The 18784-nt window shown below is 50.3% G+C and overlaps 1 protein-coding gene and 1 long non-coding RNA gene across 6 annotated transcripts in view; one reads left to right on the top strand and one right to left on the bottom strand.

Annotated features, from left to right (window-relative positions):
- The window catches only part of LOC115085802 (flap endonuclease 1-like), a 65917-nt gene that overhangs the window by 1029 nt on the left and 46104 nt on the right, over positions 1–18784 (bottom strand). For all 5 annotated transcript variants that reach the window (XM_029592233.1, XM_029592235.1, XM_029592237.1 and 2 more), the window contains one exon: positions 5206–5329. In XM_029592233.1, the coding sequence (XP_029448093.1) occupies positions 5206–5329 (124 nt within the window). The remainder of the gene's footprint in view (positions 1–5205; positions 5330–18784) is intronic.
- LOC115085803 overlaps positions 1–18784 on the top strand; it is a 160237-nt gene that overhangs the window by 128174 nt on the left and 13279 nt on the right. The gene's annotated exons all lie outside the window — the stretch shown is intronic.

The raw sequence follows: 18784 nt of genomic DNA, 5'->3' as shown, positions 1-18784 counted from the left end.
TGTGAAGTACTGCACACGCCCAGTGATGGAGTGCTGCCCCCTCAGACATGTATTATAGCTCATAAAGTAATGGAATGAAATTCTGGTAACTCTAAGGAGAGGTGAGAGGGTCTGTGTGACCGAGTTCTCATGCTGGCCACAGTTACATGTAAGCAAGGATAGGCAGTCACAGTTGTGGGGAGACTCCCAAGCTGCGGGGCCGCCTTGCAATCCCCTAGTGTGGTCCTCCCTATGCCAAAGGGTGCAAAGGCTTTTATATTAATTTCAGAGATGTGTAAGTAAAGAGGAGGTTTCCCCCTCTCATGGGAAATCTGCAAAGGTTAAAACAAAGCGTGAACCGTCTGCTAGAAGGGGCACGGGTTGTGCAGAGTGGAAAAGGTGATCCTGGAGTTAAGGTAGAGTAAGAATGTTCCAGGGTTCTGGGTCACCTTTTGGTCAGAGGATGTTGCAAGCTCTTCTTGATGGACAGTGGGGGTGCATCCCCTATGGGCTCGGTCTCCGGAGAAAGTGATGAAAATCCTGACCCTACTGAGCCTTGGGGGGGGGGGGGGGGGGGGGCTGCTTCAGATTTGGAAGGACAGAGACAGGTTCCAGCTGTGATCCTCTCCCAGGGTTACAGTAGCAGGAATGGGGGCAGAGACTTTCTCCAACAATCTCAGGAGACGTGATGTGAAGGAAAGAGAGGGTTTGTACTAGATCAATACGAATGTCTCTTTGTAAACCGTTGTGATCTATAAATGGAATGACGGTATATAAAATGTCTAAATAAATAAATTAAAGAAACCTGCGCTTAACTGCTGCAGGTCATCTGTCTGGACCAGGAGGACAAACTGTGCCAACAGAGACTTGTTGCTGGGTTTGGTGGGTTCCCGTTTGCCGCCCCAGAGGAAATCTCTCCTTGAGCTGAACAGGACTCAGGGAGAACTGTTTTACTTAATGATGGAAAGGAAGAGGGGGCCCGGCTAAGCTTGGGAAGAAACCGAGTAAAGAAAAAAAGAAACAAAGTGGAAAGTGACACTGGGTTAATAGAAGTAGTAACCGTTACCAGAGGAAGAGAAGTAAAGGGAAAGGGAGTGGAGCGTTCTCTGGAACTGGGATATTGTGGATTTTTCTGCATCTACTGGAGTTTGTCCTTATGTTTTACTCTGAAGATTCTACAGTAAACCATTTTTATTTCGGAGCCCAACCTGTGTCTGGACATTGGTTGATTTGTGTGCAGTGTCCTCAGTCTGGTACTAGCCCTGCAGGTTGTCCTGCCCCCCCAGCTCATGGCCCCCAAAACTTGATCCCCCACCTTGGGATAGTGACCCCAATGGGAAGGTGACCCCACAGGTACAGGGGGGTTATGCTAGTATTCCACTCTCCTCGACAACCCACTAAATGAGTGTTTGCAAGAAGGAGCTATCACAATTTTTTTTTTTCTTATTTTTTAAACTTTAAACAGATTGGCTAAAGTTGCTGTCTCTCCGAAAGTCAGGATCTAAGCAGTAGTGGGATGTTATGTTTTTCATAGAAGTTCAAGCAGCAGCTCTACAAATGTAGATACCTTGAAGAGAGGTTGACCAAAGGTGAGCCATCAAGGCAGTCATAGCTCTAACATTATAGACCTTAGCAATTTTTAGATATGTCAGAGAAAGGAGGAAGGCAGAGGCGGATAAAGAGGAGGAAATAGCAGAACTGTAAACAAATACTTAAGTTTGGTGTTTACTAAAGAAGATCTTGGAGGAGGAGAATTGCTGGGTGGCAAGAGTACAGGTGGGACTAGAGTAGATACAACCCCATTTACAGAAGAAAGTGTTTGGGTGGAACCAGTAAAACTGAAAGTAGACAAGGTCATGGGGTCAGATGAGATACATCCCAGGATACTGAGGGAACTCAGATGTGCTGGTGGGTCTGCTGAAGGACCTACTCAATAGATACCTGGAAACAGGAGTGGTGCTGCAAGATTGGAGTAGGGCGGCTGTGGTCCTGTAGGGTGATCAGCGTATAAATTATGCACACCTATACCCTTTTTAGTTTGAGTTTATCAGAAAGTATACAGTTCCATTTGTCTTATATAATGAGCTTTATTAATATAGGGAGTATTAGGTTGTCACAATAGGGTCATCGCACAACTTAGTGATGGTCAGGAAAGATGAATTAAACATAAGAACATAAGAGATTGCCATGCTGGGTCAGACCAAGGGTCCATCCAGCCCAGCATCCTGTGTCCAACAGTGGCCAATCCAGGCCATAAGAACCTGGCAAGTACCCAAACACCAAGAAGATCCCATGCTACTGATGCAATTAATAGCAGTGGCTATTCCCTAAGTAAATTTGATTAATAGCAGTTAATAGACTTCTCCTGCAAGAACTTATCCAATCCTTTTTTGAACCCAGCTACACTAACTGCACTAACCACATCCTCTGGCAACAAATTCCAGAGCTTTATTGTGCGTTGAGTGAACAAGAATTTTCTCCAATTAGTCTTAAATGTGCTACTTGCTAACTTCATGGAATGCCCCCTAGTCCTTCTATTATTCGAAAGTGAAAATAACCGAGTCACATCTACTCGTTCAAGACCTCTCATGATCTTAAAGATCTCTATCATATCCCCCCTCAGCCGTCTCTTCTCCAAGCTGAACAGCCCTAACCTCTTCAGCCTTTCCTCACAGGGGAGCTGTTCCATTCCCTTTATCATTTTGGTAGCCCTTCTCTGTACCTTCTCCATCGCAACTATATCTTTTTTGAGATGCGGCGACCAGAATTGTACACAGTATTCAAGGTGCGGTCTCACCATGGAGCGATACAGAGGCATTATGACATTTTCCGTTTTATTAACCATTCCCTTCCTAATAATTCCTAACATTCTATTTGCTTTTTTGACTGCTGCAGCACACTGAGCTGACGATTTTAAAGTATTATCCACTATGATGCCTAGATCTTTTATGTTCAAACTGTTTTTATTAAGTGATACATGTAATAAACAACATACAAACCACCATCACTGGAAAACAACTCTGACAGTGGAAAAATAACACATCGTATACAAGATAGCAAAGTAAGCCAGCATGTAATCACATTATATTCCTGGAAAAGAACCCCCTCCCCATCCAAATGCAATAGTCAATGCCCATATATTATACCGATACAATTTTGTTTGCACTGAATATACAAATTTAATTAGTCAAGATGAATGTAATAATGTTTTTGGGTTTTTTTTTTCCTTTCACTAATTTCTATACTGGGATAAATGTAATACCTAGTGAATAGATCAAAATATTTCTGAAAAATGTTGTCAATATTTGTAAATTCAAAAATTATAAATAAATAATGGGGGGGAAAAAAAAGAGTATTAACTCCAACTATATACACTAGAACTGTGACACCAGAGTTTTCTGCGTAGGATGAGGATACCCCTATACTCTCCTTCTGAGCATAAAAACAAACTCCACACAAGCGGACTCCCTAGAAACTGAAGACTCCCAATGGGCGGGTGTCTGGTGTGATCCGGGGTTCTACAGGAATGAAAATTAGCAGGTAAGAACAAATCTTTGCTTTCCCTGTACATACCCAGATCAGTCCAGACTCCTGGGATGTACCAAAGCTTCCCTATCTGGGGTGGGAATTGGAAAGTCCGGCTCGAATGACACTGCCTTCAAAATTAACCACGTCCGTGGCCTGGACGTCCAGACGGTAGTGTCTCAAAAAGGTATGTAGAGATTTCCAGGTCGCCGCCCTACAAATTTCCTGCAGAAACACAAACTAATTCTCCACCCAGGAAGCTGCCTGTGACCGAGTGGAATGTGCCTTCAAACCTTTCGGAACCGCATGGCCATGGCAAATATAAGCGGAAGCAATGGCTTCTTTCAGCCAGCGGGCTATAGACATTTTAGACGCCTTCTGGCCCTTCTTAGGGCTGCTCCACAAGACAAATAAATGATCCGAAAGCCGAAAAGAGTCTGTGAACTCCAAGTACCGCAAAATGACCCTTCTGACATCCAAGAACCTCAATTCCCGAGTGTGAGTTGGGTCTGTTTCAGGATTAGGAAAGGCTGGCAACTCCACCGATTGATTCAAATGAAAAACTGAAACCACCTTCAGAAGAAAAGAAGGAACCGTGATGAGAGAGACTCCCGAATCCGAAATCCGCAAGAAGGGCTCCCGGCAAGAGAGAGCCTGTAACTTTGACCCTCGCCTACCGGACCAGATCGCCACCAAGAACAACGTTTTCAGGGTCAAATCCTTTACCGACACCTTCCTAAGTGGTTCGAAAGGAGCTTCGCACAAGACTTTAAGGACTAAATTAAGACTCCAGGAAGGACACACATGCAGACTTTTCAGAAGCAATTAAAAATATGGCTGTTCAGAGAAGCTTTTACTATTTTTAACACAGATCAGTTATTGATGGAGCAGGATTGTTTGTTATGTGGTTTTAGTTGGTTTTATGCATTTTTAGCTGTTTTTATTAGTTAAAATTATGATAGTATGAATATTTTAAGATGTATTTGTATGATTTTTGGGTGTTTTTAGCTAGTTTTATTATTTAAGATCTGTACCACAGAAGTAGAAGTGGGAACAGTTCGAGTTTTTGTGTCCTTGCATGGTTTTTTTTGTTTTTAATAAAGTTATGATTGTTCTTGTTAGAACTTTGCCTTGAACTGTGTGATTAGTGCAGGCTGGAAATTTTTTAAATAATTAAATATAAGCCTATTTTGTCATAGGAAATAAATACAATCTGAAATCCAATTAGTAGTAGCGAGTCAATATTCATAGCTATTTAGATAAATAACTCAAGATATCCGTCTAAATGGCAAGTTTTGAATATTCCCCTTGATTATAAAGCTAAAAGGCTGCCAGGTAAGTCATTATCTGGTTAAGATTCAGCCGAATAAGAGAGTGGCATGTTTAGATGGATTACTCACAGGTTACCTGTCTAAAGGGCAAGTTTTGAATATTCCCCATAATTATCCAGCTAAAAGTTAGCTGGGTAAGTCATTCTCAAGTTAATTTTTAGCCAAATAAGAAAAGGGAGGCTCAGTTGATCTCTGGGGCATATGCAGGACAACACACATGCTCAGTTGAGCACAAAGATTTTACCTCAGGGCTATGCATGTCCATCCTCAGCACTATCTGTGCCCATGGAGAATGGGATATATCTGATTCCCTGGGAGTGGGAGAGAGAGTCGCGTGGGTAAAATAACATTTCTTTTTTCTTCTGTATACCTTTGCCCTGGCTGTAGATTTCTTGACTGGGAAATAGTCCCCCATCCTCTTCTGTCTCTTCTCCTTGGGAGCCTCCTGCAGTCTCTCCCGCATCATACCCAGCCTCTTCCGGATCCGATCCTCCCTAAAGCCAAAAGAGACTCACGTTATCAAAATGTTCTAGGAGAGAAGAAAGGAACACTGGCAAAGGTGATGGAAGCCATCACAAGACATGGGGAGAAGAATGAGGGTAATGGGGGTGGAATAAGGAGAAGGCACAAATAAATGCGTCTCACTGCTAAGGGTTAAATGTAATTTTAACTTTTGTGAATTCTTTTTATGTTCTCTGCCTCCAACTGTGAAAATAAATGTTTTTAACTAAATAAATAAAGCTAAGTTGTTTACCTGTGTTCTCTGAGCACAGCAAAATGCCAGACCTCACAAGTGGGTGACATCACTTGTTAGAGTCTGGCCTGGAAATTTTATGTAGAACTTTCTAGAACTTTGATGGGTATCTCTCGACACATGCTCAGCATATTATTATGCCATGTGTCCACACAGGGTCCCTTAGGTCTTATTCCTTACCTTAAATAAGGAGAAGTCAACTCTAAAGGAGGTGGGTGGGTTTTGTGAGGACTTACATCCTGCTATCCTCAGGGAACACCTGTTATTAGTAAACAACTCTGCTTTCTCCAAAGACAAACATGATGGCAGTCCTCACAAGTCGGAAATCCCTAGCTATAGGAAAGGGTGCCCATGGGCACCGTCTCCTGACACGAGAAGTATGATCCCATGCCTCCCGGCTTGTTGATGTAAATTTGATTGTCTGTTGGGAGCAGGATCACTTTTATTGGCCAACCAATCTGAAAGCCTTCAGATTGTACCGAACTGTCCTTAACTCAAGGAAGTGTATCTGGTGAAGCTTTTCCTGAGCAGATCAAAGGCTTTGAATATAGAGCCCCTCTACAAATGCTCCCCACCCCAGGCTGAATGCATTCATACGGGCCGATACAGTACAGTGCGCTCCGGGGTGGTGGAGTGCACTGTTAGCCTGGGTTTGGCTGCGCGTTTTTGACGCGCTAGCTTTACCCCTTATACAGTAAGGCCAACCCCCCCCGAAACTAATAGCGCCCACAACATGCAAATGCATGTTGATGGGCATATTAGACATTCCTGCGCGATACAGAAAGCAAAATGTGCAGCCAAGCCGCACATTTTCCTTTCAGAAATTAACGCCTGCCCAAAGGCTGGCGTTAATTTCTGCCGGCACCGGGGAAGTGTACAGAAAAGCAGAAAAAACTGCTTTTCTGTGCACCCTCCGACTTAATATCATAGCGATATTAAGTCAGAGGCCCCAAAAATAAAAAAAAAATTAAAAATTAAAAAATAAACCCAACTTTAAATCGGCCCGCGGGTCGGAAGACGGACGCTCAATTATGCCGGCGTCCATTTTCCGAACCCGTGGCTGTCAGCGGGTTCGAGAACCGACGCCGGCAAAATCGAGCGTCGGCTGTCAAACCCGCTGACAGCCGCTGCTCCTGTCAAAAAGGAGGCGCTAGGGACGCGCTAGTGTCCCTGGTGCCCCTTTTTACCGTGGGCCCTAATTTGCATAGGCCACCCTCCTGAATCGCACGCCCAGGAGAGCGGCCTGTGCGCTCGCCGGCTCTCCCGCGTTTTTCTGTATCGGCCTGATAGTGAGGATAATTTGGAAAGGTACACCTCTGGTCAGATTAGAAATGAATCACCACTAGGACGGAGTCCTTCAACAGCTACGTGATGCAGATACTCTCCTGAAGATCTCGAGGGGTTTGTAGCCACGGAGGGTAATATTCAGTAAGCCAATCAGTGGAAAAGTTATCCAGCTAACTTGTCCTGTATATTCAGTAGGGATGTGAATCGTTTTTTGACGATTTAAAATATCGTCCGATATATTTTAAATCGTCAAAAATCGTTAGAGGCGATATTTAATAGGAATTCCCTCGATTTATCGTCAAAAATCGTAAATCGGCGGAAGGGGGAGGGGAAGGGCGGGAATACCGGCACACTAAAACAACCCTAAAACCCACCCCGACCCTTTAAAATAAATCCCCCACCCTCCCGAACCCCCCCAAAATGCCTTAAATTACCTGGGGTCCAGAGGGGGGGTCCCGGTGTGATCTTTTACTCTCGGGCCTCCGGTGCGTTGTAGAAATGGCGCCGGCACTACCTTTGCCCTGTCATATGACAGGGCAAAGGTAGCACCGGCGCCATTTTGTTTTTTGTCCCCTGACGTCAGGAGCGTAGGAGATCGCTCCCGGACCCCCGCTGGACCCCCAGGGACTTTTGCCAGCTTGGGGGGGCCTCCTGACCCCCCCAAGCTGGCCAAAAGTCCCTGGGGGTCCAGCAGGGGTCCAGGAGCGATCTCCTACGCTCCTGACGTCGTTTTGCCGTACAAAATGGCGCCGGCCATACACCGTATGGCCGGCGCCATTTTGTAGGGCAAAACGATTCGAGTGCAGGAGGTCGCTCCTGGACCCCCGCTGGACTTTTGGCAAGTCTTGTGGGGGTCAGGAGGCCCCCCCAAGCTGGCCAAAAGTCCCTGGGGGTCCAGCGGGGGTCCGGGAGCGATCTCCTACTCTCCTGACGTCGGGGGACAAATAACAAAATGGCGCCATTTCTACAACGCACCGGAGGCCCAAGAGTAAAAGATCACACCGGGACCCCCCCTCTGGACCCCAGGTAATTTAAGGCATTTTGGGGGGGTTCGGGAGGGTGGGGGATTTATTTTAAAGGGTCGGGGTGGGTTTTAGGGATGTTTTAGTGTGCCGGTTTTCCCGCCCTCCCCCGATTTACACGATATTTACAAAAACAAAACCGTGACGATCCGATTCCCTCCGCCCCCCAGCCGAAATCGATCATTAAGACGATCGATCACACGATTCACATCTCTAATATTCAGTAGGATAAACGTTCCGCTGAATCTGCTTGCCTAAAGTTATCTGGCAACATCTGTGCCCTTCTCCTCTACTGCCAATTCCAGACTTGGTGCTTTTCACCAGGCTGTACCGTGTTCTTGGAACTGCTGCATCATGCGCCGCCTTCTTGTCACCTTTTTGAAACTGCTTTTAAATCTTACGCCTGATTGTCTGCTTTTAGTCTGGTTAGCTAACTTCCTTTTCTTTTTAAACATTGTCTTGCTTTATGAAATGTCCCGCATGTTTGTCTTATTAGATTGCAAGCTCTTTGGCGCAGGGACTGTCTTTTTGTATGTTTGTACAGCTCTGCGTATGTCATGTAGCACTATAGAAAGGTTAATTGGTAGTAGTAGTAGCAGCAGCAGTAGTAACATATAGCTGGATAACTAAAAAAAAAACCCCAAACCTAATTGGCTATGGAAATAACTGGTTAAGGTTTTTCAGCTGTCTTGCCATGTGTGGCCAGATAACTTGTTACTTAACCAGATATTTTCAAGAGTTAAGTAGTACTGTTGAATTTAAAAAATAAAAAAAAAAAGTAAAGGGACCTGAGGTCCGAGCCCCCCTTCCCCTCAAAATTTCAAATAAGGCCCTTGTTGGTCTGTGTGCCCTAACCCCCAAATCCCTCCAAAATAAGTTATTACATTCTGGTGTGCAGACCGCACCCCCCACTCCTTTCCCAGTTCAGTAAAAATGTTAAGGCTGCCCCCTTTGGACCCCCCCCACCCTCAGTTCCTGACCCGAGTTGTCCCCTGCCGTCCCCAGACCTTCTTCATCCCCCCCCCCCCCCCCCAATATTAAAAAAAACCCCTGCCGGGGAGTGAGGTAAAACACTTACCCACCCCCAGTGCTGCTTGTCATTAGCAGTGCTGGAAGTGTAAACTACCTGCAGTTTACACCTCCTGCCCTGCTACTGTTAACCCATGCTGCACATATTCTTTTCAGAAAACTCTTCAAGGCCCTTGGGTCTGGAAAGAGGCAGAGTATCCCTGCTGTCTTTGGAATCATAGAAACATAGAAATGACTGCAGAAAAAGACCAAACGGGCCATCCAGTCTGCCCAGCAAGCTTGTGGTAGTATCAGAAATTATCAGGCTTATTGGCTAAGGACAGTAACAACCGCACGGACTGGAGAAAGGATGGAACCGTTCTGAGCGACACTCCGGAATCAGAAATTTGTAGAAAAGGCTCCCTACAGGAGAGAGCCTGAATCTCCGAGATCCTTCTAGCGGAGCAGAGAGCCACTAAAAACATCGTTTTGAGAGTCAAATCTTTATTCACATAATGCCCGAAGCACTAAATTCAGGCTCCATGAAGGAGAAATGGGATGGACTGGAGGGTGCTTTGCCCCTCTAAGAAAACGTACCACATCAGGGTGTACTGCCAGAGACTAGGTGGGCCCGATATTTAATCGGAGCCCACGGGTTACCTGGGGGAGGGCCGGACTGCCGGGCGCATCGCGTGACGTCATCGGGGCGCGCCGCGAAGCGCGTCGCGTCCTGATGACGTCAGGGCATGAGCCAGCCCCAGTGGGGGCGTTCCGGCGGCCGGCGTCATCGGCCCCGATGACGCCGAAGCCCGGATCCCGCCCCTTTGGGGGCGTTCCTGCGGCCGGCGTCATCAGAAGGGGCCGGCTCGGCCTGATGACGTCGGCCGGGGTTTAAAGGGCTGGTGCCTCGAGGCAGCCGGCCCTTTTTCCCCCGGAGAGCCGTTTCGGAGATCCGTTTCGGCTGCGGCCAGTCTCGCCCGGACCACACGGCCTGCCTCCCCGAACGCGGACCACGCGGCCCCCAATCGGAAACCACCTGGACCACGCGGCCTGCCGCCACGATAGCCGGCAGACATAATAATAAAAAAAAAAAAAAAAAAGCAAAAACCGAGCGGTGGGCTTTGCTGCAAAAAAAAAAAAAAAACAAAAAAAAAAAACAAAACCCCAGCTTCACCTCAGCCCCAGGACCAGGGCTCAGCACCATTCAGGCAGCTGTGCTGCCCCAGGACCAGGACCAGGACCAGCGCTACAAGCAGCGGAACCGGAATGAGCCGAACCCAGCAGAGGACCCCTCCTGGGCCCACCCCAGGACCTTCTGGCTCCTGCACAGGCCTCGGGCCCCACATTCCAGGAGGACCCCCCCTGGGCCAGCCCCCGGGTTCCCAGGACACCCTGCTGCCGGAACGAGAAACCGTGAGTAACCCAGCCCGATGCACGATGGGAAAGGGAGCAAACCCACGACCCGGGGGACGAACGAAACAAAGATCAAGGGGAACCACCTTCAAGCCAACGGGGGGGACGGGGGTATCCCCCTTCCTGGTGCCGGCCCCCCCCACTCCGACGACTGCGGGCCCTCTTAGCCCCCCCCCCTATAGTCCCAGATGCGCACCACCCCCCGGTCGTCGACGCAGCTGCTGCTGCCAACCCCTCGCCCAACGGCAGTGGACCTCCACAGATGGAAGGAGGGAACTGGGCCCCCCAGCCCCCCGCCTTGAGCCCCCTGGCTCCACAAGGCCCCCCCATGGGCACTCCTCAAGCCTACAACCTTCACACCTCGGCAATCCCGACGCCCGGCCAGCCAACAAGTGTGACCCCTACCTTCCCGGGGTTCCCCTTCCCATGGGGCATCCCCCCGTGGATGCCAGCCTCTAACCCCATCCCAGGCATGATCCCTCCGGGCCAGCCCACCGGGCAACACGCCCAACCACAATGGACCTCGCCAGCCTACCCGTATCAGTTCTACCCGTGGGGGCTCTGGCCCGGCCAACCAGGGATCCCTCCCACCCCAGCTCTAGCGGTCCAACCGACCCCGGCAGAGACTCCCACACCCATCCCCCCACGGGATGTTCTGACCAGCACTACGAGCCTACGGACGACCCAGGCGGCAGCTCCACAGCAGAATACCCAGGAACCACCACCGAACGGCGACCTGGGCACCCATCCCAAGAACGGGTCAACAGTGACGTCAGCGCGGGAAGACCATTCCCAAGACGACACGGGGCCAAACGCAACGCAGGACACAAGTAGAGGTGAGTCCCCTGCACAGCCTATACAGGGACCCTTAACTGCGCAAGCGAGTAAAAAGAAAGGTAAAGCTAAGCGTAGGAGGAGGTACAGCTCCAGCTCCAGCGAAAGCAGCTCCTCCACGGATACGGACAGCGCGGATGACAATACACAGAATCCGCCAGGAGTGGAGGCAACAGCGGCCGCGGCGCAGGGCATCCCACTATGGGAAAGCGTGCCCAGAAAGTTAAGAAAGCGCATAAAGCAGAAGAAATACATAGACATCTTCCGACTTATGGAAGGGAGGAGAGGCCAGCGTGACAGGAAGAGAGCGAAGACTGGCGACCCACTCCCAGACAGCAATGAAAAAATTGCGCGCAACATCGTGAACTGGACACGCGCATATCTCCGCATGATGAGCGTTATCACAAAGGACGATCCATCGCAATGTGGACCTAAGCTAACTTACGGGGACACTATACTTGGAGCATACCGGGCGTACGAGGGATGGGCCTGGTTGAATTACGATGAGCGTTTCCGCGATCGAATGGAAGAGAATACGCAGCTATCCTGGGGAAGGTCGGATGTGGACCTCTGGCTCCAGCAAATGACCAACAGAGCCAGTGATGCCGGGGGACGGACTCGTTCAGCTGCAAGGTCATCAGCGTCCGGACTCGGCTACCCAGGAACCGGAGGTGCATCTAACAGCGCGTGTTGGAGATACAACAAGGCTTCATGCAATTTCAAAGAATGTAAATTCAAGCACATATGCCTGATTTGTTCCACACCGCACCCGGCGACGAAGTGCACAAAAAAAGGGGGGAGTGGGAGTTCTCCTAAAAAGGAAAAATGAAGCCCAGCATTACCAAAAAGCCGCCTCACCAATAAGATTAGACCGAATGATGCATTGGCTCGACAAATACCCGAGGAGAGAGGAAGCAAAGCAGATTTCAGCAGGTTTCCAGGAAGGGTTCAGGATCCCCTATCAAGGCAACATCGACATACACACAGCAGGCAATGCGCCATCCACAACACGCCACCCTGACATCATCCGAAACAAACTCGACAAGGAGATCGAGCTGGGCAGAATTGCCGGCCCTTTCCAGATGCCCCCATTCCAGGAGATGATGATTTCCCCACTAGCGGTCGTACCAAAGAAGGAACCGGGAAAATACAGACTCATCCAAAACCTGTCCTTCCCACTAGGAGCATCCGTGAACGACCACATTCCTCGAGAGGCATGCACGGTGCAGTATGCATCATTTGACAGTGCTATATCATTGTTACGGAGGTGTGGGAGGTCAGCAGCAATGGCAAAAACGGATATAGAATCGGCGTTTCGCCTCTTGCCCGTACATCCAGACAGCTTCCCGCTACTGGGTTTCAAGTTCCAAGGTCAATTCTACTTCGACAAGTGCATGCCCATGGGGTGTTCAGTTTCATGTGCCTACTTTGAGCTGCTCAGCACATTTCTCCACTGGGTAACGGCGGAGAAAGCTGGCTTGGACAACATCATACATTACCTCGACGACTTTTTGTTCGTCGGCCCGGAAGGGACAGGCGCAGCGGCTCGCTTACTGGGGACTTTCCAAGGAGTGGCGAAGGATTTTGGTGTCCCTTTGGCGATGGACAAGACCGAAGGGCCGGGGACAAACTTGTGTTTTTTGGGCATCGAACTCGATTCAGAAAGAATGGTATCCAGGCTTCCAGAGGACAAGATACAGAATTTGCGGAACCTCATTGAAACCGCAATGCTGGCAAAAAAATTAACACTGCGGGAGGTACAATCCATAATGGGCGCTTTTAACTTTGCTTGTAAGGTGATCCCAATGGGCAGAGTCTTCTTGAGGAGACTAGCAGCCGCAACTACATCCGTACGGAAACCACATCACTACATAAGGATAACAAAGGCAATCAAAGACGACTTAGCGATATGGAAAAGCTTCTTGCAGGACTTCAATGGAATATCCATATGGCAAGAGCCCCCGATGTCGAGTCGTGACCTGGACATACAATCGGATGCCTCGGGGGGGTGGGGATTTGGAGTGTATTGCCAAGGGGCGTGGGCGGCTGCCCAATGGCCGATAGCATGGATACAAGAAGGTACAACACGCAATATAACTTTCCTGGAACTATTCCCAATTTGGGTTGCACTGGTCATATGGGGACCCAGACTGCAAAACAAACACATAACTTTCTGGTCTGACAATCAAGCTGTGGTATACGTCATCAACAGGCAGACAGCGAAATGCCCAAGGGTTGCGAACCTATTGAGACAAATAATACTGAGCAGCCTGCGCTTAAACACTACTATTCGGGCGCGGCATGTACCTGGAATTAGCAATGGTATTGCGGACGCGTTATCACGTGCCAAATGGTCTCTCTTTCGCAAACAGGTACCCAACGCAGAGAAGGAGGGGACTCCGGTGCCGGAACACTTATGGGCAATTGGACTACAACCACCCTAGACTTACTACGGAGATCGGTAGCGCCCGCTACATGGGGCGCGTATTCCAGAGGGTACAGAAAAGTGCGAGCCTTCCTTAACCAGCACGGTTGGGAGAACGGTCCAGTGCCGGAGGCCTTAGTAGTGGACTACATCGCATGGGCCAAAGAGTGTGGACTGTCGAGAGGCATTGTAATAAAGCAGCTGGCAGGGCTGGCCTTCTTTGCAAATGCGCAAGGATGGGGCGATCCCACCAAAGGATTTCTGGTTAAAAGATTAATGAAGGGTTGGGGACGGCAGTTAGGGCACAAGAAGGATGGGAGACATCCAGTTACACACGAGTTATTAGCTCAGTTATGGTATGCTCTTCAGGAGATTTGCGACTCACAATTTGAAACACGGTTATTTCAGCTCGCATTTTCGCTGGCATTTTTTGGGGCGCTGCGCATAGGCGAACTAGTGGCAGCATGTAAGGAGGATACAGGCGATACGGGGATGTTACTGCGGAATGTACAGCTATTGGGGAACACACTCAGGATATTGATACCTTGGTCCAAGACAGATCAATCGGGAAAAGGGGCTGCGGTGACATTGACCAGGTTAGACAACCAAGTCACCTGCCCGCTGGCTAATTTGGAAGCGTTTTTGGCAGTCCGTCCCAATAAGGGGAACCACCTGTTAGTACATAACAACGGTGTCCCCTTAACAAGGTATCAATTCTCGGCGGTATTTAAGTGCGCGCTATCCAAGGTGGGGCGGGACGCAGCGAAGTTTGGTACCCACTCCTTTCGGATAGGGGCAGCGACGAGCGCAGCCCAGGCAGGTTTGGGTACGGAGACCATCCAGCAAATAGGGAGGTGGCGCTCCCTAGTGGTTAATGCTTACGTGAGACTGGACAGAGTCGGCTCCCATGGTGTAGATATCTAACTGGCATTGTTCTCATTTACAGACTCGTCCGCTAAGCCGCAAACGGTTTGGATCGTGGGGCATTCCTTCGTTCATTGGGCAGCGCAGAGGGCGCAACAGCGCAAGCACGGCGTACACCTCGGTTTGGCCCCGCGGGGAGTGCAGGTTACATGGATGGGAAAGCGAGGGATGCGGTGGCGGCAACTACTGCCTATGATTCGAGTCAGGAGGGAAGAGCGGGCAGCCCCAGACATGTTAATAGTGCACCTGGGAGGCAACGATTTGGGCACATGGACCTGCAGGCAGCTGTTGCAAGAGGCAAGAAGGGACTTGCGCGAGTTGCAGACATGGTTCCCAGGTGCAGTATTATGTTGGTCAGACATTATTCCCCGGATAAAATTCGCTAAGACCAAGCTATGGGGAAGGTGCCGCAAGAAGCTCAACAGGCAGTTGGGGGCCTGGTTGGAGCGCCTGGGAGGCTGCCAGATGCGTCATCAGTGGGCAGACGAGCAGTGTGAGGGCTTCTATCGGGCGGATAAGATACACCTTTCGGACATTGGGTACGACTTGTTTATTAACGACATAACTGAAGCAATTGAGGCGCAGGTAGGGAAGCACCGGGGCCGCAGCTAAAAAACCATGTTACTTGTTGGGGGGGCCCCGAGCAAGTGTAGACACTGCTCGGCGCCGGTGGCGGGTACCCGGGCCAATAGGACTTAGGGTAAAGGGATCAGCCGCGGGCTGACAAGCAGATTGCCGGAAGGAAAGGGGGACCACGCCCGGAGGCAGGGCCCCCCTGCTTACTACGCGGCGGGGGGCCGGTGAACGGAAGTCGCCTTGCTTGGAGCGCGGCAGGCGACGTGGGGTGGGCGTGGTCCCGGCAGAACGTGTGGCAATAAATAGATAATTATATGTATTGGCCCGGGGTGGTGGGTTGTTATGATTATATTGTGTGCTGTTATGGTTAAATAAAAGCTGCGGCCAGTTTTACCCAAAGATACGTTTGAGTGGTCATTATGCACTGCAGGTGGGCGAGCGCCCGGGAACAAAGGAAGTCACGAGTCCCAGAGTCAATAGGTGGGCCCGATATTTAATCGGAGCCCACGGGTTACCTGGGGGAGGGCCGGACTGCCGGGCGCATCGCGTGACGTCATCGGGGCGCGCCGCGAAGCGCGTCGCGTCCTGATGACGTCGGGGCATGAGCCAGCCCCAGTGGGGGCGTTCCGGCGGCCGGCGTCATCGGCCCCGATGACGCCGAAGCCCGGATCCCGCCCCTTTGGGGGCGTTCCTGCGGCCGGCGTCATCAGAAGGGGCCGGCTCGGCCTGATGACGTCGGCCGGGGTTTAAAGGGCCGGTGCCTCGAGGCAGCCGGCCCTTTTTCCCCCGGAGAGCCGTTTCCCCACCCTCCCACCCTGTAATGTGTTGGAAGGTGTAATGGAGATGGGAGACGGAGATAGAGGGGAGTAACGCAATGTCGCAGCTGGGGGCGGGTACCCGGGCCAATAGGACTTAGGGTAAAGGGATCAGCCGTGGGCTGACAAGCAGATTGCCGGAAGGAAAGGGGGACCACGCCCGGAGGCAGGGCCCCCCTGCTTACTACGCGGCGGGGGGCCGGTGAACGGAAGTCGCCTTGCTTGGAGCGCGGCAGGCGACGTGGGGTGGGCGTGGTCCCGGCAGAACGTGTGGCAATAAATAGATAATTATATGTATTGGCCCGGGGTGGTGGGTTGTTATGATTATATTGTGTGCTGTTATGGTTAAATAAAAGCTGCGGCCAGTTTTACCCAAAGATACGTTTTGAGTGGTCATTATGCACTGCAGGTGGGCGAGCGCCCGGGAACAAAGGAAGTCACGAGTCCCAGAGTCAAGTACCCTTCACTTTGCCTCGAAAACAACCCAAACCTGCTACCTGCATGCAGAGGAAACTAAAGGATAACCCCTTGCTAAGACCTTTCTGTAGAAAAGCAAGAATCTGCGCCACTGAGGCTTGACGAGGAAGGACCCCCTTGCTCTCTAAACCAAGATTCGAAGACCTTCCATAACCTAACATAAGTTAGCGAAGTAGAGTTCTTCCGCATCAGTAGGAGGGTGGATATGACATCCTCAGGATAACCTTTCTTTCTCAACTGCCTCCTCTCAAAAGCCTGCTAGACAGAAACGATCCGCCTGGCCGAAAAATACTGGACCCTGACGCAGCAGATTTGGAAGATGACTTAGATGTAGTGGACCGTCTAAGGCCAGATTGACAAGGTCCGCGAACCACGATCTCAGAGGCCATTCCGGAGCTACTAGGATAACTGTTCCTGGGTGAGCTTCTATTTGCCTCAGAACCTTGCCCACCAGCAGCCACAGAGGAAACACATTGAGCAGAATGTCGTCGGGCCAGGGAAGCACCAAGGCATCCACTCCTTCCGCCCCATGCTCCCTTCTGCGGCTGAAAAATCGTGGGGACTTTGCATTTTGCTGAGTTGCCATCAGGTCCAAATGAGGAGTGCCCCATCGGCAAGAGATGAATGTCAATGCTTCACCGGACAGCTCCCATTCTCCGGGGTTCAGCTTCTGATGGCTGAGAAAATCCTTCACATTGTCGACCCATGCCATGTGAGAGGCCACCAGTAAGGTTAGATGCCGGTCTGCCCAGGCCATCTGTTTCTCCACTTCCAAGGCTACCGGACAATTTTTGGTTCCCCCTTGATTTAGGCTATTGTCGTCACATTGTTGGACAAAATTCGTACCACCCAACTGCAGATGAGGGGGAGAAACCTCTGCAAAGTCAAGTGCACTGCTCTCATTTCAGGCAATTGATGGACCATTGCGCCTCCTCCTGCAACCACCGGCCCTGGGCAGACTGAGATTGGCCCACAGCTCCCCAACCAGAGAGATTGGCGTCCGTAGTGACTATTATCCATTGAGGCACCTCGAGATCCACAAAATCACCTCAAGTGGTCGAGGACAAGCCACCAACCAAGACTGGACCTGGCGGACTCCGTGAGTGGTAAAGGAACCTGGAATTCCTCTGACATTGGATTCCAGCGGGAAAGCAATACTCTCTGCAAATGCCGCAAATGCACAAACGCCCACGGGACCAACTGCAGAGTGGACACCATGGATTCAAGAACCTGCAAGTAATGCCAGACTCTGGGAACTGGCACAGACAGGAGTTGTTGAACCTGAGACATCAGCTTGGTTATCCGTTGCTCCCTGAGGAAGACTTTGCTGACCCTGGTATTGAATTGCGCTCCCAAGAAGTCCAGGACCTGGGAGGAAAGCAGATGGCTCTTGGAAAGATTGATGACCCAACCAAGTGGGTGTAGACTGTGTAAAACCTAGTGTATCGCCAGCCTGCAAAGGTCCTCTGATTTCACCCGAATGAGCCAATCGTCCAGGTATGGATGAACTAGTATTCCCTCTCGTCTGAGAGCTGCCGCCACCACCACCATTACCTTGGTGAAGGTGTGGAGAACTGTCGCTAAACTGAACAGCAGGGCACAGAACTGAAAATGACTCCCGAGGATCATGAATTGGAGGAATCTTTGATGCTCCTTGCACATCCCGATGTGCAGATATGCTTCCGTGAGGTCCAGGGAAGCCAAGAACTCGCAGCTGCGCACCTGCTGCAATGACTGAGCGCAAGGTTTCCATCCGAAAATGTGGCACTTTGAGAGCTCTGTTCACCTTCTTGAGATCCAGAATTGGACGGAAGGAACCTTCCTTTTTGGGCACCACAAAATAGATGGAGTATCTCCCGGTCCTGCACTCGTCTGGAGGAACCTGAACGATGACCCCAAGATCTTTCAGGCAGCGCAGAGTCTGATTCACGATCTGTTTCTTTAATGGTGACCCGCAGGAAGAGATCAGGAACATGTCTCATAGAGGCTGAGCAAATTCTAAAGTGTAGCCGTGTTCTATGATGTTTAGGACCCGCTGGTCAGATGTCACTTTGACCCATGCCTCGTAAAACAGGGACAGCAATCCCCCTATGACTGGAACTGAGGAATGGGTCGGCGTTGTCTCATTGAGAGGGCTTGGGTCCCGAAGACACCTGATTGAACCCATCACGGTTCGGTCTATATCCTCGAAAGAAGCGAGACCAAGATTGAGACCTCCCCGAAGACTGTCGCTGTCCCAGGGGAGGCACCCTACTCTGGCGAAAACACCTCTGACCCCGAAAGCGAGAGCAGGAAGGGAGAAAACCTTTAAGACCCCTAGGCTTGTCTTCAGGGAGCTTATGCACTAATTCTCCCCTAAGGATTTAATCAGTTGCTCCAGATCTTCCCCAAACAGGAACTTGCCCTTGAAGGGG

Source organism: Rhinatrema bivittatum, chromosome 2, assembly GCF_901001135.1.
Source record: "Rhinatrema bivittatum chromosome 2, aRhiBiv1.1, whole genome shotgun sequence".
Classification (NCBI taxonomy): Eukaryota; Metazoa; Chordata; class Amphibia; order Gymnophiona; family Rhinatrematidae; genus Rhinatrema; species Rhinatrema bivittatum.
Note: the sequence above shows the minus strand (reverse complement) of the source record. Positions and strands in the feature narration are given on the sequence as shown.